We start from the raw sequence: 18704 nt of genomic DNA on the forward strand, positions 1-18704 counted from the left end.
CAAAACATAATTTTTAATTAAGTTTTGAAAAAACTCTTTTGATGGCTGCATTAGCACCAGGGCAGCTCAACACTAGTTCAACAAGAAATGCTAAATTTTTATATGAAATGTGTTTATTTTTGAAATGATCAAATGTTTGCATCCATCTTTTATCAATTTCAATATATTCATTTTTCTATAGTTCTAATTTATCTGAATTTAAGTATAAATTTAATGTTCTTATTTGGTTATACAGATTGTAATCATTGATTTTAATATCAGGGATTTCTGTTGATAAAAACTTAACACACTTTTCAATATCTGCCTAATTAACAGGTGAGTTCAGAAAATACCATTGAAAACTATTATTTTCGGTGATATTTGTTTCAGACCATTCTTCGACATATTGGAAGCATGTTTGGTTAAAATTCTGCATTTCTTTGGTAAATTTATCTCTTACCCCAGAATTTGATTCTTCTAAATTTGATAATTTTTTTTTTAATCAATTGAGGAATATAACTATCTTCAAGTCATGATTTATATTGAAAGATAAAATCATTCAAAATAAGACCAACTTCTGCACCAAATCTCTGCAGCAGATATATTATTGCTTTTAATCTTTTGAGTCGTTTTGTGAAATAAAGTTGTCTAGTTGTGTACAAAATACATAAATAACCCTGATGGTTCATTATTGAAAAAAGATTCCAGAATTTTTGGACATTTTTTTAACTTGAAAAATATGAACGAATGGGTTTAAATAATCTTAAAACACGCATTATAGCAGGTGTTAATGCAAGCCATCTAACTTTTGAATATTCTAAAAGTTTTTTATATTTAACATTTGCTTCTTTGCAAAATTGTTTTAAAGTACCCACACGAACAGTAAAATTACTAAAATCCAAATAAACTGTGGTTATTATTATTATTATTACTTCTACATCAATTAGCAATGCACATGATGCTGTGTTAATTGCATTTGACAAAATATGTGCATTACAACCGATTCCTCGTATTTTCTTTTGAAGTAAGTCTTGTAATTTTACATGGACATAATTTACCCCTTTCTGTCTTCGCCCACCCAAATTTGTATTTATATTATCTGCTGTTAGACAACAACTTTAGATTTCAAACTATTTTTATCTATCACCTTATGTAGGTGTTGTGACAAAATGTCAGCAGTTTCACCCTCAATAGTTTCTAAATTTAAAATATTTACTTGAATGCCCTTGGTAACATTAAAATATCTTACTATTATTGGATACAATTTAGTTTTATTGTGATTTGAGGCATCATATAAGATTGTGACAAATCTTGAATTTTTCAAGTCTTCTGCAAGTTCTTTATCACATTAATTTTTGAATTTAACAATTGCTTCACATTTTGTCCATGCACATGAAAGTTTAGCATTATGATTATTTTTTAATTAATTTACTTGTGCAATCCATACTTGTAAATCTTTGATTATGAATTATGGAATGATATGCAAATGTTCTCTCTATTACAGCTAACTCTTTTTCACCCTCAGAAAAATTTGAAATTTTGAAAAAATTTGTTACTTTACTAGTAGAAGCTGAAGCATCTAACGATTTCTTATGTTTATTGGCGTTAAGTGTTTCAATATAGAGGTTTTCTCTCCAACTGCAATACAAAATTCTCCTCTGCAAGTATCATAAAAAACAATGGTATCTCCGTATGATATGAGGACTGTAAAATTGTTTTTCAATTAATCACTCCTTAAATGAAATAAAGTAATAATAATAATGTAAACATGTTATGTATTAATTAAATTATGAATTCTAGAATAAGACATATCAATTCTAATTACTTAAGTAGAATATTTGCTAATATTAAAAAAAAAACACTTAGTACTAGTTTAAACAATTGACAATCACCAATGGAATACGAGTTAAATAGTGAATTTTCACTGTAGGAAATCCCGACATGAGCGGCGACATGAGAGGCGACGTGAGCAACGAGAATTACGTTAAAGCGTTAAAATGGCCTCAACTAGTAAGAAATCACTCACTTAACATTTTTGTTGCAATTTATTTTAAGATAACAAAATTAGTTTTAAGATAATAAAAAGGAGGACAATTAGGAGGACGCTGATCAAGGTCAGCAGGACCTAAAAATAGAGGACTGTCCTTTCGAAAGGAGGGTGGTTGATCACCTTAGAATTCATATGAATTATATGCTGATAAACCAGCTTGTTGTGCTCTATCATTGAAAGGAACCAGTATTTCTCAATTGGAAGAGTAAAAGGATTGGATTGAGAAATGTATATTTTGTTACAATAGTTGTATTTAATGTCACAATTCTAATCTTAAGGAGACAGCAATTGTTCTAACCTTAAGTAGAGAGCTATTTTCTAAAAAGGTTTTCAGTTTGTTTGTAATTCTCATTTTAATCAGAACTGCATCAAGAATTTTATTTCTACTATTCGAAGGTGGTTAGAATGGCTGTCAATGTTAGACAATTTTGAGCTGCCAATAGAAATGCTTTATTACTTTTATCTTAAAAAAGCAAATGCAATAGCAACTGTATAAAGGACTCAAATTGCAAGACAGCTTTCAATATAAATGATTTTATGAAGTGTTGCATTCAAACAATCACTAGTTGTGGAATTTATGAAATAGAAAATAGCATACCTAAGGAAAGATCTTATTTTTGCCCAGGATCATTTATATGTTTACTAGAAAAATTTTAATGCAACCAAAGGATCAACCCCTTTTCCAAGTCATGTCATAAGTGTGCGGATATATTCTTTTTTAGTTTAGTTGACTGTCCATCAGCTTTTATGTGACTAGTTTGTGAAATGAAAACAAATTTTATGAAATTTATTAATAAATATCTTGAAAGAAATGGACTGGCCATGATTCTTATCAATAAAATAAAAAAAATGTCATTTTCAGTTTTTGCATGATTAACATGAAAAATATGCACTCTGTTTGGAAAAAAATATCCTGTTTTTTGTTATTACAAGAATTTTTTATTTAATAAACTTTTTAAACAGGGACATAAACCCACCAAAAGACATAAAAAAAATTGCCTGTATTGTTCATAATTGATATATTATGATACTGTTTTTTCAATTTATTTTTTTGTATTAAGATGTATTAACAACTGATAAAAACGTTGTTCTTTAAATTAACAATCCATATCGTAAACTGTTAAATAATAATAAAAAGCCATATTTGATGAACTAATAGCTTACTATTATATTAAATAAAATTTCCCTGAATGATGGAAGTTTTAAAAAATAAATGTAATTCACAAATACATTACATTATCTGAAACACACCCAACAAAATTCATATTGGTTTAACAGTGAGCAAGTGGAAAAAGAGAATGCGAACCACAATCATTTAAGAAAAACTCACTACAATACATAAATGTTAGATAAATAGCACTTCCACCACAGTTGGTTAAGAGATAGATCCTTACAGATATCTCCACCACAGTTGGTGGAGATATTTGTGAGGATTTCTACCTTTTGGCAGGTAGAAATCCTCACAGATATCTGATACAGTGAGAGTTTGTTGTTTGTACATAAAATATACAATATATTTGTACATATATTGCCTATAAAATTATTTTTTTTTTTTTTTTTTAAGTTTTTAGTTTTTTAAATATTTTTTAACATTAGTTTAGATCAATATTAGTAAATCATTATCACAATATTTAAATCAATTGAATTATTTTAGTTAAAGAGATACAAATATATATAAAAATAAGCATAATAAACAGACATCAACTAAAACAAAATCAGAAATATCTTCATCTTCATAACTCCTCTTTGTTGCATAAATGCTGTCATGTGATTGTTTTTTTTTTTTTCTGCTATCAAATTAGAAATATCAGATGATCATTTTTGATATGGTATATGATAATAATGCTGTTATAAGTTATGAAAACAGATGTTATTCTAAACTTTCAGGTTTGTTGTTAAGTGCTAGGCTTCAGCTTTGTTGCTAGGTTTTCGGTTGCTAGTAAATGTAAAATTTGCATGATTTTGGGTAAACTTGTTATTTTAGAAAAAAAAATTAAGAAAAAAGTTTAGGGAAAAAAGAATCTATATTAGCTTGACTAATATTATTTTTATACTGTTTGTAATACTTTCTTTTTGTATATATATATATTTTTTTTTTCGTAATTTTTTTACTTTTTTACTTTTTTTGTATTTTTAAATCATTATTGAAAATTCAAATAACAGCAATTAAAATTTCTTAATAGCATAGTTTTTATAAATAAATATTTTTTATAAATAAATATTTATTAGCATAGTTTTTTATAAATATTTCCTTTTGTTAAATTTTAAGATATTGACTAATTTAATCAATAATTTTTTCTTTATTATTTTTTAGATTGTGGAAGATGATGGTCTTACTGAAGTAAAAAAATTTTTTTCATTAACTGTAAAATATGTAAAAAAAATTACAAAATTTTTGGGGTTATGAGTGCGGTTATGAGTGTGTGTGTGTGTGTGTGCATGTGTGTGTGTTTTAGTTTAAACAATAATGATTTAAATGAATTTAATTGACTTTGTGAAAATATAAACACTCTGATAAAGGATTTTGATTAGTTATAAATTATAATAAATGTCACATAATATATATTTTTTAAAGATATTATCATGAGCACCTAGAAAAATGTAAAAGTTATTTTACATTCCAAAGGGTTACTTATGTTTTATTGAAAAGTATGGGTTCATCACATAGTTTTCAAAGAAATAATCTTTAAGGTATTTAATTAATGGAGTTCACATTGAATAAAATACCTCAAAGAGTTTAACTATTAAGTAAATATTCGTTTTGCTACATACGGGACTACTAATACTACCATTTCACTTTTATTTGCATTTTATGGAGATCATCTAACAGTAATGTTATTGCTTTAATTTTTATGGAGATCATCTAACAGTAATGTTATTGCTTTAATTTTTATGGAGATCATCTAACAGTAATGTTATTTCTTATTGTGTTGAGTGAACTTTCCTATAGCTAAACAGATAATCCAACATCAGCTAACATTTCATCTTTTATTTGTAACATTTTATTAATTATTGTATTTATATTTCTTTATAATTTAATGTCTTTAAATTTTGACTAATTTTTAACAGAAAACACAATAATAACAGTTTTTAACTGTTTTTATATAAATGAATACATCCTGTATAAAAATTATAACCTACTACTACTAGTACTAGTACTATTACTACTACTACTACTACAACAACTACTACTACTACTGCTAATAATAATAATAATAATAATAATAATAATAATAATAATAATAATAACAATAATAATAATAATAATAATAGTAATAATAATAGCAATAATAATAATAACAACAGTAATAACAATAGTAATAATAACAATAATAATGATATTACTATTAATCATAATAATATTAATAACTGCAAAAAAGTTATTTTGAGATTGGATTTTTAAAATTCAACTTTCTTGTAAATTTTTCAAAAGGTTCAGAACTCAGTTGGTGAATATTTGAGTACTAATACAGATGAAGAATGTGTAGATAGATATGTGCTTCCTGATGTCCCTGACACAGATAATTATCTAATGAAGCAGAACAAAAATGTAAGTGCAGTACTTAAATAGCTTAGTTGAGAAAAAATTGAAATTGAATAAATCAATTAATTATTATCTATTATTATTGTTGATATTCTTTTGAATAATGACAAAACGTTTTTTACGGAATTTGATAAAAGAGATGATGTAATGATTATTTTATTCTTTGGAATTTAATTTCACATGAATGATTTTAATTTTGTTATTATATAAAAATAGAATTTTCGATCTGGCCCCACTCAATGTTTCATAACATACTTTATAAATCTTTTTTTTTTTAAGTATGTTTGCTTTTTTCTTTAGTATTACTCTCCCTTCCTCCCTTCTTTTATTATTTTCTTTATCCTGCTTATACACTTAAATAAATTTCTTGCTGGTTTTTTCCATACTAATAACTTCAAGTGTACTATTTAGGTAAGTTGTTTTTTTTAAACATTCTTTGTGTAGATGATTATAACATAAGTAACTAATTTTTCAATAGGTTTGTTGTATGGTTTCCATAAGATACCACAATTAAATAATAATCCAAGTTTATGTAAACTAGAAGACTTATTGAGTGTGTTACTAACAAGATTACTAAGATTATTGTGGTTTAAGATGTTACCTAAATAAATTGTTTATTTTTAAAAGTGGAATTCACTAGCTCACTGATGCCTAGAGTAGACACAGAATAAAGATAATAGGTTGGCACTCATTTCTACTCTAGCTGTTTAAATAAATGAACTTTTTATGAAGATAAGAATATATAGTTATGTTACAGGTAAATAAAAAGGCAAGTAAAAATTTTAGAAGTAATGTTGTCATCAAGAATTTTAACAAAGGTAAGATACATCCTAGAATCTAATCTGTATGGTAGCCTACAATTGATAGGTATTTATAAAATGAAGATATGATCTAGATGTAATTTAGAATGTAATCTAGATGGTCATTGGAACCTAGAATGCAATATAGGTAAATATGGTATGGGGCCTAGAATGGAATCTTGAGGCACCCTTGAGAATATTGCAATGGAAGAAGATTATTATTAAATACATTTTATTTAAATTCATTTTATTAAAATAATATAATTATTATAATAGTAAAAAAATTTTTTTGTGATCTCTTATTATCTTTAAGATTCACCATTATAAATAGTCACTTTTTTTGTAAGACTTTATGCATAATTTTAGATTTTTCTATGTAAAAAATGTATTTTTTTTTTTATTATTAACCTCACAGCTTATTAAAAACAAAGTCTTCTCCATATGGCTTACTCTCTATAAATTTAAGAAATTATTTTATAAACACTAATATGAATGAAGATATACAACAAATAAATCACCAAACAAATAAAAAATCTTATAAAACAAAAAATTGATTACAAAATAAAAAGTATGCATACAACAATGTAAGGCCTCAGAATGGAAAAAAACTGCTTAATGCTGATGTGTAAACATAAATGAACTTTATCATTAGTACAAGATATTGCTGTTACAACAACGTTAATAGATTTATGACTGCTTTTCTGTTACCATCAGTACAGTATATTTGGTTTGCACTCTTTAAATGCATTGATCATACTTTCATTAGCAACAATTGTGTATAATCCCAATGTTTGGTTATTGATTTCCTTATATAACTTAGAATATATGGAATCTGTTAAACATTTGTAACAACATAGTATAAATTGTCTGGATTGATACATGGTCTTTACCTATTTTTTGAAATGCCATCATACATTTTGTATTTTTATCAAAACTTTTCTGACCAGTTTTATTTGGTAAAAAAATCTTTTTAGAGATAAATATATTTATCTCTAAAAAGATTACTACTCCGTTGACATAAAGTATGGTAAAGTCTTTTCTTTTCACTAATTAAATTTTGAGTAGATATTCCCATTTGTTAACATTTGGCAAACAGAATACAAAATACCAAGGTCTATTAGCAAATAACAACTATTTAAATCTTTTTCATAGAAATATGATTATTTGTTATTTCTGGTGGTGTAACTATAAATTGCTATCCATAAAATACTCTTTTTTAAGGTTTATAACCTTTTCTTTTACCCATAACAAATTTAAAACTAAAGCATCAGTATATTAATTTTAAATAAATTAAATGAAGATTGAGTTCAACATTTTTCTTCTAAAATATAGCTAAAAAATAAGCTTAAAAGTTGGCAAACAATTCCCTAACATGCATTAGGAACACACGAAGTAGTAACTTTTTCAATCATTCATTTTAGCATTGCAATACGGTTTCAGTGACTTAATTTTTTGGCAAAAAGTCATTATTTTTAAGTATGAAACTGACTTTTTTTTATCTGGCATCTTAAAGTAAACCCTTTAAAGTGTAAATAAACATAGTCTATTTTAAAATTAATAGTTTAGTCTGTTTATAATATGCACTCAAAAATGAAAATACTTTTTATTGTAGCTTAGTTTACAGTGAATAAGCGTATAGTGACCAGTTAAAATAATTATAAAAATATGTTACTATTTTAACAGTTAATATTTTTATTTGCAGCAAAGTAAATTATTTTTGTAAAAGTATATACTTTTTAAAGATATATAATTAATTTGAAATATTGCAATACTATATTAGTTATAATCTATTATTAAAAGCAAATAATACGTATAAAGTTATCTTCTTCCATAGATTTTTTCTAAATTTTTTAATTGATTTTTCTCGATATTTCTCCTAATTGTTTTTTGCAGGGTTAAATTTAGTTGATATTTGGTAATACTTTCCAACTTTTAAAACTTGTCCATAGTTGTCCCTATAAAATTTATGTATACACATTTGTTTTTAGTGATGTATTGTTTCAAATATGAGAGTGTATTTGATGTGTGGCGAGAAAAGAAAAAAAAAACATTGGGAAAACTCAAATGTGTATGATCACATCATTCTAATAGTTAAAAATGATCAAACGGAAGTTAGTACCATTAATATTTATGAGAAATTTTTTTGCCAGTTTTTTTGAACAAAAATAGATAAAATGTTAAAGAACAATGAACAGATATAAAAGGAACAATTCTAATTGGTTGAGGGAAGAAATTATATTATTTAATGGTACGATTCTATCAACAACTTCTCTATTTAGTCAATTAGTATATAATGATTGGAAGCTTCAGAGTTAAATCAGGAAAACTCTCACAGTCTCTGATATTGCAAACAGCATGTATGGCTGCACGTTAGCAAAAGAAATGCAATCTAGCATTGTTTTTCAAAGAATTAAACAGTAGACCTTTAATAGGATCATCTAAATATAAAAAAAAAATTATTTTTTACAAAATAAAAGAAATGGTTCTTTATACAGTTAAAGAAGCTTTACAATTAATCTAGGATTCTAATTTAAGTAATCAACAGTCATAAAATAAAAGACAAGACACTATTCTTAAAACTTATAATTTATATCTAGATTACAAAAAGATTTAGAAATTTAAATTTGCTATTAAATTTAAATTAGAGGCCAAATACTAACTCTATTTCCGATATGGTTGTGCAAGTACCGTTCAAATGTTTATTAGAACATTTGATCCGATGTATTGTACAGTTAAAACAAAAAACGTTATAAGTAAATTAAATTTTTCACCACATGCAATCTTATTACTAATGTAATTGGTGCAGAGATAATATTTAGCTATGGTTTTAATGGCAATTCCTGTTATTCAGCCTATAGACAAAAAAATAATACTGCTGGCTGTCATTCTCATTTAAATTTCCTTTTGACTGTTGTACCACTCCATTTGAACTTGGACGATGATACGATTTTGTGGAACAATTTTTTTTTTTTTTTTTTTTTTGTTAATTCATCTCCCCAAGGCCCAGAAGGCCACTACAGACAAGGAGGCTACTTAATTGTGGTTATAACCCTCTCTCAACTCTATAACTCCGAAACATGAAACTTGACGAACAAGGCCGCTGCGCAGAGAAACAAGTTGTCTTCGAAAGAAATTGTTGTCCTCAACCTGTATTGTTTTCTAGATTTTCAAAAGTTGAATACATAAAGGAATCCAAGGAGCACATATTAAAAGAGAAACATGATATTGGTGGACAAAAATCAAGTTAAAGACATTACCTATTTTTCTGTCTAATACCTTACATTAATTGATGGCAATACCTTAACTGGAACAAAATCAAATCATGTTTGTCCAACATTTCTCAATTTTTTTATTTTTTTTTAAACATCTTCGCTTCCAACAAGGCTTCCAGCCTTGTTGGAAGCCTTGTTGGAAGCATCTTTTCTCTTTCAGTAACTTCCAACACTAATTAAAGTTGGAAGTTACTGAAAGAGAAAAAATGAAGATTGTCGAGCAAGATAACGATTGAGGGACAACTTAAAAGATTGCAAATTAAATGAATCAGGAAAGCAAGATGAAGGAAGGACAACTTTTATGCTACGATTGGAAAGGAAGGATTCAATGATCTTAAAGATGTTGCCAGATACACCATAAGAAGAAAGCTTATGGAGAAGACCAACATGCCAGACTTTATCAAAAGCTTTTGAAATGTCAAGAGCGATGCGCTTAACCTTTCCACCTTCATCTAGTGCACGATAAAACCTGTCAGTTATTACTGTTAGCAAATCAGCTGTAGAACGAGAAGATCGAAATCTATATTGATGGTCAGAAAGTAAGTTATTAGATTCAAGATGAGAAATTAAGTGTTTGTTAATTAAAGATTCAAAAACCTTGCTTATGATAGGATCAACCTGTTTGTTGGCAATATCAGGTAGAACACAACTAGTGGAATTAAGAGATGATATTGATGAAAAGTTAGCAAACAATTCGGCTTTGTCTTTAGGTGAGGTGACAAAGTCAGAACCATACAAGAGAGGTGGAATTAAAGATTTTCCCTTATTATTGATATTATTAAAGATTCTCCAGAAGTCATGAGAGCTTAATTTTTGAGACAAAATATGAGATTTCATGACCTGAGAATAGTGGGTTTTGGCATTAGACAAAACCTTTTTACAATGGTTTCTAGCAGTAATAAACAGACGCCTGTTTCCTGGAGAATTGTTTTGCTGATAAATATGGAAGTAACGGTTTCGATTGGTAATCGCAGCAGCACAGTGCGAGGAAAACCATGGAGGAGAGTGAGGCTTGACCTGGAATTGTCGAGAGGGAATAAAAGATTCCATGCCAGCCTGAATCCACGAAGTTATGTAAGAAGCACATTTGTCGACAGGAAGACAAAAGATTTCTACCCAAGGGCCATCCTGAAGAAAATCACGGAAAGAATCCTAGTCAGCTTTACTGTAGTTGTAAGAGGTTTGATAATAGGGGGATTCAGGTGATGAAAAAGAATGAGATATTAGTTTTAGAGAGATCAAACTGTGATCAGAAGAACCTAAGGGTGAATGTGGAGAAACTGAGCACTGACTAGGATCAGAAATAAGACATAGGTCGAGTAGAGAAGGTAGATGATTCGGGTTGTCAGGAAAGCGAGTTGGAAAGTTGACTATTTGAGTTAGAGATTGAGAAAGGCAAAAGTTGTGGGCTTTAATGCCTGCAGAGTCACCGACACTAGAGCCAAGCCATTCAGAGTGGTGAGCATTAAAGTCACCGACAACAACTATATTAGCTGATGGATAAAGAGAGAGGGCTTGGTCAATATGATCAGAATTATTTTGTTAAAGTAAAGGAATTTAAACCACAGAAATATTCGAGGCCAAACCTAATACTTTACAGTACATCATTAGTCCACTTTGATATATGTATGCTTTAATACAATTTTTTGAATGCGTTGTCACTTATCATATAGATTTGTGTAAATGGCAAATAATGGTACTAATAACAAAAAAACTTTTTTATGTAAAAAAAAAAAGAATTGCAAAATCAGTTTATTGAAAACTACCACCTTCACATGGATAAAACAAAAGTAGAAGAATCATAGTTGTATATTACAATATATAATATGTAACTATTTATCAATAATTTTTTTTAATCATATAAATATAGTTATAAAATGTTTATTACATTAACATAAATTATAAGAACTTAGATTATTTAAAAATCTTTAGTTATTTTGTGTTTAAATAAAAGTTATTAATTTATGCCAAAAAATCAGGTCTCAGAAACCATAGTGCATTGGGCGGAGAGAGATTTTCTAATTTAGAAAATGCCATTGCTAGAAGCTTGATATAAAGCTAAACTATGAATAACATTACTTTACTTAGAGCTAAAAGTATGTATAACTAAAACCTGAAGTCTAAATTTAGTTTTTTTTTAGTTTTTCAATTTTAATGGTATAAGACCACTAATAATAATGTTTTTTTGTTTTTTTCCTAATCTTAATTAACCTCCCCAAGATTAAAACAGACGAGGAGACTAATTGTAACAAGGAGATTAATTAGACGAGGAGACTGTTTAGTTGTAGCTATTTATTTATACTTTAATCGTAGCTGCAACCCTCTCTCAACTCTATAACTCTGAAACACAAACCTTTATGAATACTTTAATGTTTTCGTTTAAAGTAATCCAATATATTAGGACTTCAACTCCTGAATTAGTTTAACTGTCAATTTTTAGCATTTCTGATATATACATACATGTGTTTTTTTTTTAGCTTGTAACAGAAAATATTGCTTTAAAAGAAGATTTATTACAAACTAAAAAAGACTTTCTTGAGTACAAACAGATTGCGAATAAACGGTACAATTTTAATTAATTAATTTATATATATATATATATATATATATATATATATATATATATATATATATATATATATATATATATATATATGTATATATATATGTATATATATATATATATATATATATATATATAAATTACATTATATATATATATATAAATATACATTATATATATATATATATATAAATACATTATATATATATACATATATATATATATATATGTATATATATATATGTATATACATATATATATATATGTATATACATATATATATGTATATATATGCATATATATACATATATATGTATATATATATAATACATATATATATGTATGTATATTTACAAATATATATATACTACTGCGATCAAAAAGTAAGGTGAATTTTTTTATAAAATGAAAAATCTTTATTTATTCTTCCAAATCTGTATCGTCCCCCTCAAAATAATCCCCCCCCCCGGCCCCAATGCACTTTTACCAACGTTTTTTCCAGTCTTCGAAGCATGCCGAAAAGTCCTCGGTAGGGATAGCCTTCAATGCGCGTACCAATTCACGTTGGATCTCTTCAATGGACTCAAAACGATTTCCCCGGAGTGGTCTCTTGAGCTTTGGGCCAGAAGTCACACGATGCTAAGTCGGGCGAATATGGTGGTTGTGGAGCAACATGGGTAGAGTTTTTGGCGAAAAACTCACGAAGAACCAGTGCTGTGTGCGAAGGCGCATTATCGTGGTGCAAAATCCAAGAGTTATTGGCCCATAATTCCGGTCTCTTTTTGCGAATAGCTTCACGCAAACGTCGCATAACGCTTAAATAATATTCCTTGTTGACAGTTTGGCTAGTTGGAAGGAATTCGTAGTGCACGACACCACAATAATCAAAGAAAACAGTCAACATGACCTTGATTTTTGAGCGACTTTGACGTGGTTGCTTCGGTCTTGGCTCGCCTTTTTCACGGTATTCACTCGATTGGTTGGTTGTTTCAGGGTCGTATGCGTAGACCCAAGTCTCATCGCCAGTAATAATTTGTTTGTAGACGTCTTGATAGTCAGAAAGCATTGCTTCACACGTTTTAACGCAACGCTCTTTTTCAAAGAAATTGAGAAATTTCGGCACCAAACGTGATTTGAGTCTTCTGAGGCCCAAATGATCCTTCAAAATCGCTTGCACCGACCCAAATGATATTCCAACCATGTCAACAAGGTCTCGAATGGTTAACCGACGATTTGCAAGCACCAATTCTTTGATTTTGTTGATGTGGCGATCATCAATCGAAGTCGATGGTCGTCCGGAGCGTTCCAAGTCATCAACACGTTCTCAGCCTTCTTTGAAGTCTTTGTACCACTTGTAAACATTTTTTTGAGACATAGTCTCTTCACCGAAGGCCTTTTGCAACATTCGATACGTTTCAGCAGCAGAAATATCATTCCGCAAACAAAATTTAATAGCACTTCTTTGCTCAACAAAATTAGACATCGTGAAAATCGCTGAATGCACTTTTGGTACTTCAGAAACAAGCGTAAACAAAAAAAAATAATTATGAGTTTGACATGTAATTTGGCGCAAATGTTAATGACATTCCTACCAACTTAAAAATAAAAAAGATTGGACGATTCGAATAAGGCGGGAAGTTTAAATTAAAAATTCACCTTACTTTTTGATCACAGTAGTATATAATGTATATATGTGTGTGTATTTATATATAATGTATATTTACATATATATATATATTTTTATATTTATATATATATATATATATATATATATATATATATATATATATATATATATATATATATATACAAACATATATATATATATGTAATTTATATATATATATATATATATATATATATATATATATATATATATATATATATATATATATATATATATATATATTAGTGGTCTTATACCATTAAAATTGAAAAAGTATATATATATATCCCTTTCATGCACTATTTTTATTATGACTTGAAAAAAAATTTTTTTTGTGGTAGTAATTAATAATTTAATAGTTAATAATTTGACCCAATTTTAACAATTGAAATGAAATAAGTTTTGTTCAAAAAAATTGGCTCTTGTGACATCATAAAAAATTGTTGTGACCTAGCAACAATGCCAATTAATGGAAGGGGTAAAAAAAATCAAAAATAAATGTTACAAAGTTTTAATAATTTTAATAATATGCTGAAATATCAAATATATAAAGTTTCTTTATCAAATCATAAAAAATGTTACAATTTCAAAAATCAAATTTCTCATTTAATCCCATGATAACTCTTGAAGCAGTTACATGCTTTTATGCAACTACACTTTATACTGAGATTTGTTGTATAACGAGTCTTGCAACATCTGCAAAGATTTTGCTTTTCTGTGAAAACTGGGATGTGGCTGATCTCGCCTTGCCTAATATCATTTGATGGATCAGTTATATTTGGTGGCCTTCGCTTAGCTTTTTTTGCTTGTAATGGTAATTCTTTTAAAGGACACCTTCAACATCAAGATAATGAATTTGCAAATATTTTAGCTTTACACAATGAATCAGCTAACTCTGTTTGGAATGCATTTAAGGTCAACTGATTCTTTTTGAAGCATTTAGTTGATGCATGTGATGACAGTATCACAACCAACTGTTTGTAATTGATATGCCGATACAGTAAAAAAAGATATACATGTAGTACAGTGCGTTGTTTTACACGATACGCTACTAACAATATGTCTCACGGTTGACCAAAGAGACTGCTAGGTTTTATATCGTGTCACTCAAACAAAATTTTTTTTATTTAAGAGTATATGTTTTATAAAAATAGAATATAGCATTTTTAAAATCCGAAAAAAGTGCTAAGGGTCGCAAAAAGGTAAAATTGATGGGGCCCTAAGCTCATTTAAACATTTTAGATGCCTGTTACAAATAAAGACTTTCAACAATTGAAAAAACTAAAAAAAAAAATTTATATTTACAATACTAATTTATATTTGTTACACAATCCAAATATATATTAATTCATTTTTCTGCACTTTAAAGAGCAACATGTCAAAGTTAAAGATAAATTAAAGTCTTCTTTTATTGAAATTTACTACAGAGGATAACAGTTGTTCTCCATGTTGAGTATACTCTTCTGCACCTTTATATCTACTCCAGGTAGGTTTGATTTTAGAATGAATAGTCTTGTCACACTGGTCAGCAAACATAGCTAGGCCATAGTTATGGTGTTCAACAAAGGGCTAAACATGACACAGCAAAATGTGAAACTTCCAGCTTAATGAACATTCTTCCCAAGAGCCTGTGCAAGCTCATGGGTAAAAAGGAAAGAATTTTTGAACGCAGTAAATGCCATTTCATACTCTGTCGAAAGAATTTGACCAAAACAGGAATCTTTTTTTACTTTAAAGTCTTTCAAACAATGAATTATAGGTTTGAGGAACCTGAGATCTTACTACTTTATCAAATTCATCCAGATTTTTCAGGATCTTGTTAGAATTATTTCTGTCCCAACCTCTACCTTGACACCCTCTCTGAAGAACACTTTTAGTTTTCAGCCAGTCATCAAATTCAGGCCAATATCCATAAGTAGACATCCTAAAGTAGATACAACTCCAATCAAAAGGTGTAGTTCAGGAGGTGGTACCAAATGCTGAATTAGAGTAGCTGGACTCTTCTTTAGATAAAGAATCCTTGGATGTATTACATTCATATGTTGTTGCATGTTAGATTTTTTAGAGTTATTTTTGACACTAATCTTCACACCACAGGCACGCTCTTTTTCCTGCATGACCTGACAGACCAAAATACAGCATTGGCGCACTTTAAATCAAATACTACAAAAAAATTGACATCTTGTAATTTGAGTTTTTCTAATATAATTTTTAAGTTATGATTTGATTCAGTAACATCTTCAACAATAGCAAGAATTTGTCAACGTTGAACACCACTATTCATGTACACTAGCAGTAAGCAACCCGTAATACGGGTTAGTAATAAAAAAATAACAATTTGATTTAATATATTATCTGAAAAATATAAAATACAAATTCATCTATTTGGGCTGCCATTGTCCCGGTTTTTTCGCTGAAGAACGCTATAAAAGTTTTAGTTTACCATTGTGCTCTCCTCCGTAAAAATTGGGACAATGGCAGCCTTAAGCTTTTATTGGTCTTGGCATTTAGTAAAAGCATTTATTTTTAGTGTTATCACTAAACAAAATTATTTTTACCTCAATAGTTTAGAATCCCAATTTCTTCTTAACTGTGAATAATGATTAACACAGTAAATTTCATATCATATGAACTTACTAAATTAAAACCATGTTTCAACAGTAAGTAACCTAATAAAGCAATGACAACTAAAAATAAAAATACAATTATGTTTGAATTTCAAAAAAAATATATAAAATCATTTTATTTTAGGATAATTATAATCAGTTGTTTGAAAATATAATAAAATTTGATTTGTAAAAAAATGCGGTGACTAATATTAGAACTAAAATATATAAAACAAATCTGATAATAGTCTAATTTTTTACAGTCATAAAAAATGTTATTATAATAATCTTTAAATTATCAGTCATGATATCGTTGAATATCTGAAAGTAATGAGAAACAAAGTTGAGTATAATAAAAAATAGATATACGTAAGGTTAAATGTCAATTAAAATATAAATATTAGCACTTATCTGATGGGTCCAAGAAATTATAATTGGTAACTTTGAAAAAAGAAAATAAAGAAAAAGATATGTAGCTTAACAAATTCTAATATTTTTTATTTTGATACTGATTATAGTAAGATTTATACTTAGTTCTAAAGTGTCTTATGTAAAAAATAATTAACAGAAATAAGGACCACCCAGCAATATATCGTGCCAAGTATTACCACAACTTAGTAACATCTCTTGACTGGCAAGGATAACAATCTTGCTTTATGCACTGCTATGTAACAGGACTTTTAAAACATTAAAAAAAAAAAAAAAAAAAGTGAATATAACATATAAGCTTTGAACATATTATATTTTATAAACTATTAATATTTACTCTATTACACATAAAAACATACCTATCATAAACTATTAATTAAAATTTGAAAACAATTTTGTTTACTTTTTTTTACCACACACCACTATATTGGGTTGCAGACAAAAGTGATAAAAAGATTTGGTTTGTCGGATCTTTTTATTACTTTAACTTTTTAATTGTAACCATAACCATTTTCATAGTTTTTTTCAAGACTTCCTAAGTAAATAGAAAACTATAACGCAACCTGGTCTAACATGATTGTTATCAAGGTTGCTTACATTTTCATGTAAGGCATCATGTTGCATGCTTCTCAATTTGCTTTGGTTATTTCTATGAAAGCAAGGCAGTGCACTTCAATTTTAACATATGCATCAGCAGCATATTGCTGAAATAGTTTCTTGTCATTATTTAACATGATTTCTAACCAATGTTGCATGCTCAGGGTTGCAAACCAATTATGCCATTTCTTGGAAAAAAGTGAATAAATTGTAGGATCTGAGTTAGCTGACATACTCAATATAACTTCTAAATGACCTTTTGGGTAAATAACTTCCCTGGAAGCAGGTGAAACACCATCTTCTCCAACAAACACAACTGCAACTTCACTAACTATAGTTTGCAAATAAAACATCAAATTATGTAAGCAAAGTCGATTGCTATGTTATTGCTTTCTAAAATTTACTGCTGCAAGTGGGTCAGAGATAATCAGTTGTTAATGTTGGGGAAATATCTTGATCTGGCCTAAGATTACCTAATGAAAAACAAGACCACATATTTTAAAACATGGCGGCCTATGGTTCATAGGTTAAACCACATTATCAATGCGATTATTACTTTCGACTCATCTAACCATGATGTTTTAATTTAGGTATAAATTAATTTCTTCTTACCGAGCAGCATTTCTTACATTTTGATAGCAATTAATTTAAGCTTGCCTGATCAAATTGCCTTTGACCCCTGTATGAGGGGTATTGGCCACCCCATCTAAATGATGGGTGGTCAGACCCCCCATACTGAATCCACCTCTGAAATGACCGATGGGTCAAAAGTCCTGGCTTCTTTTGCCAAAAGGCTTTATAATCTTTATACGTAAGTTTTAAGAATAAAAATAAAAATTGATATATTTTTAAACTGAATTTTAAAATTTCAAATTTAACTGAAGGAGCAAAATTATAATTAAGAAAATGTAATACTTATAATCAAGCAAATATTATAGCAATTGAGAACTTATAATTACCGTTTGGTGTTTTATCTAAGCAAAAAAAAAACATAGACCTAAATATTCTTCTTGCTTGCTAAAAGGTAAATTTCACCTTTGCCATTTGACAACTCATCTAGATGGAAAAAATTTGTAAATATATGAACATTTGAATTTTTTTACATAAGTACATGTATATAAGTACATAACATAAGTAGATCTACACAAGTAAGAAAAATTAAAAAACATAGTAAAAAAAAAAAGTTGTGAAGACTTTA

The 18704-nt window shown here is 28.0% G+C and overlaps 1 protein-coding gene across 1 annotated transcript in view; it reads left to right on the forward strand.

Moving 5' to 3' along the window:
* Positions 1 to 18704, forward strand: part of LOC136071988 (endosome-associated-trafficking regulator 1-like) — a 40658-nt gene that overhangs the window by 9876 nt on the left and 12078 nt on the right. Inside the window, exons 3-5 of the mRNA XM_065818964.1 lie at positions 4344 to 4370; positions 5463 to 5579; positions 12123 to 12208. Of these exons, the coding sequence (XP_065675036.1) occupies positions 4344 to 4370; positions 5463 to 5579; positions 12123 to 12208 (230 nt within the window). The remainder of the gene's footprint in view (positions 1 to 4343; positions 4371 to 5462; positions 5580 to 12122; positions 12209 to 18704) is intronic.

Source organism: Hydra vulgaris, chromosome 15, assembly GCF_038396675.1.
Source record: "Hydra vulgaris chromosome 15, alternate assembly HydraT2T_AEP".
NCBI lineage: Eukaryota > Metazoa > Cnidaria > Hydrozoa > Anthoathecata > Hydridae > Hydra > Hydra vulgaris.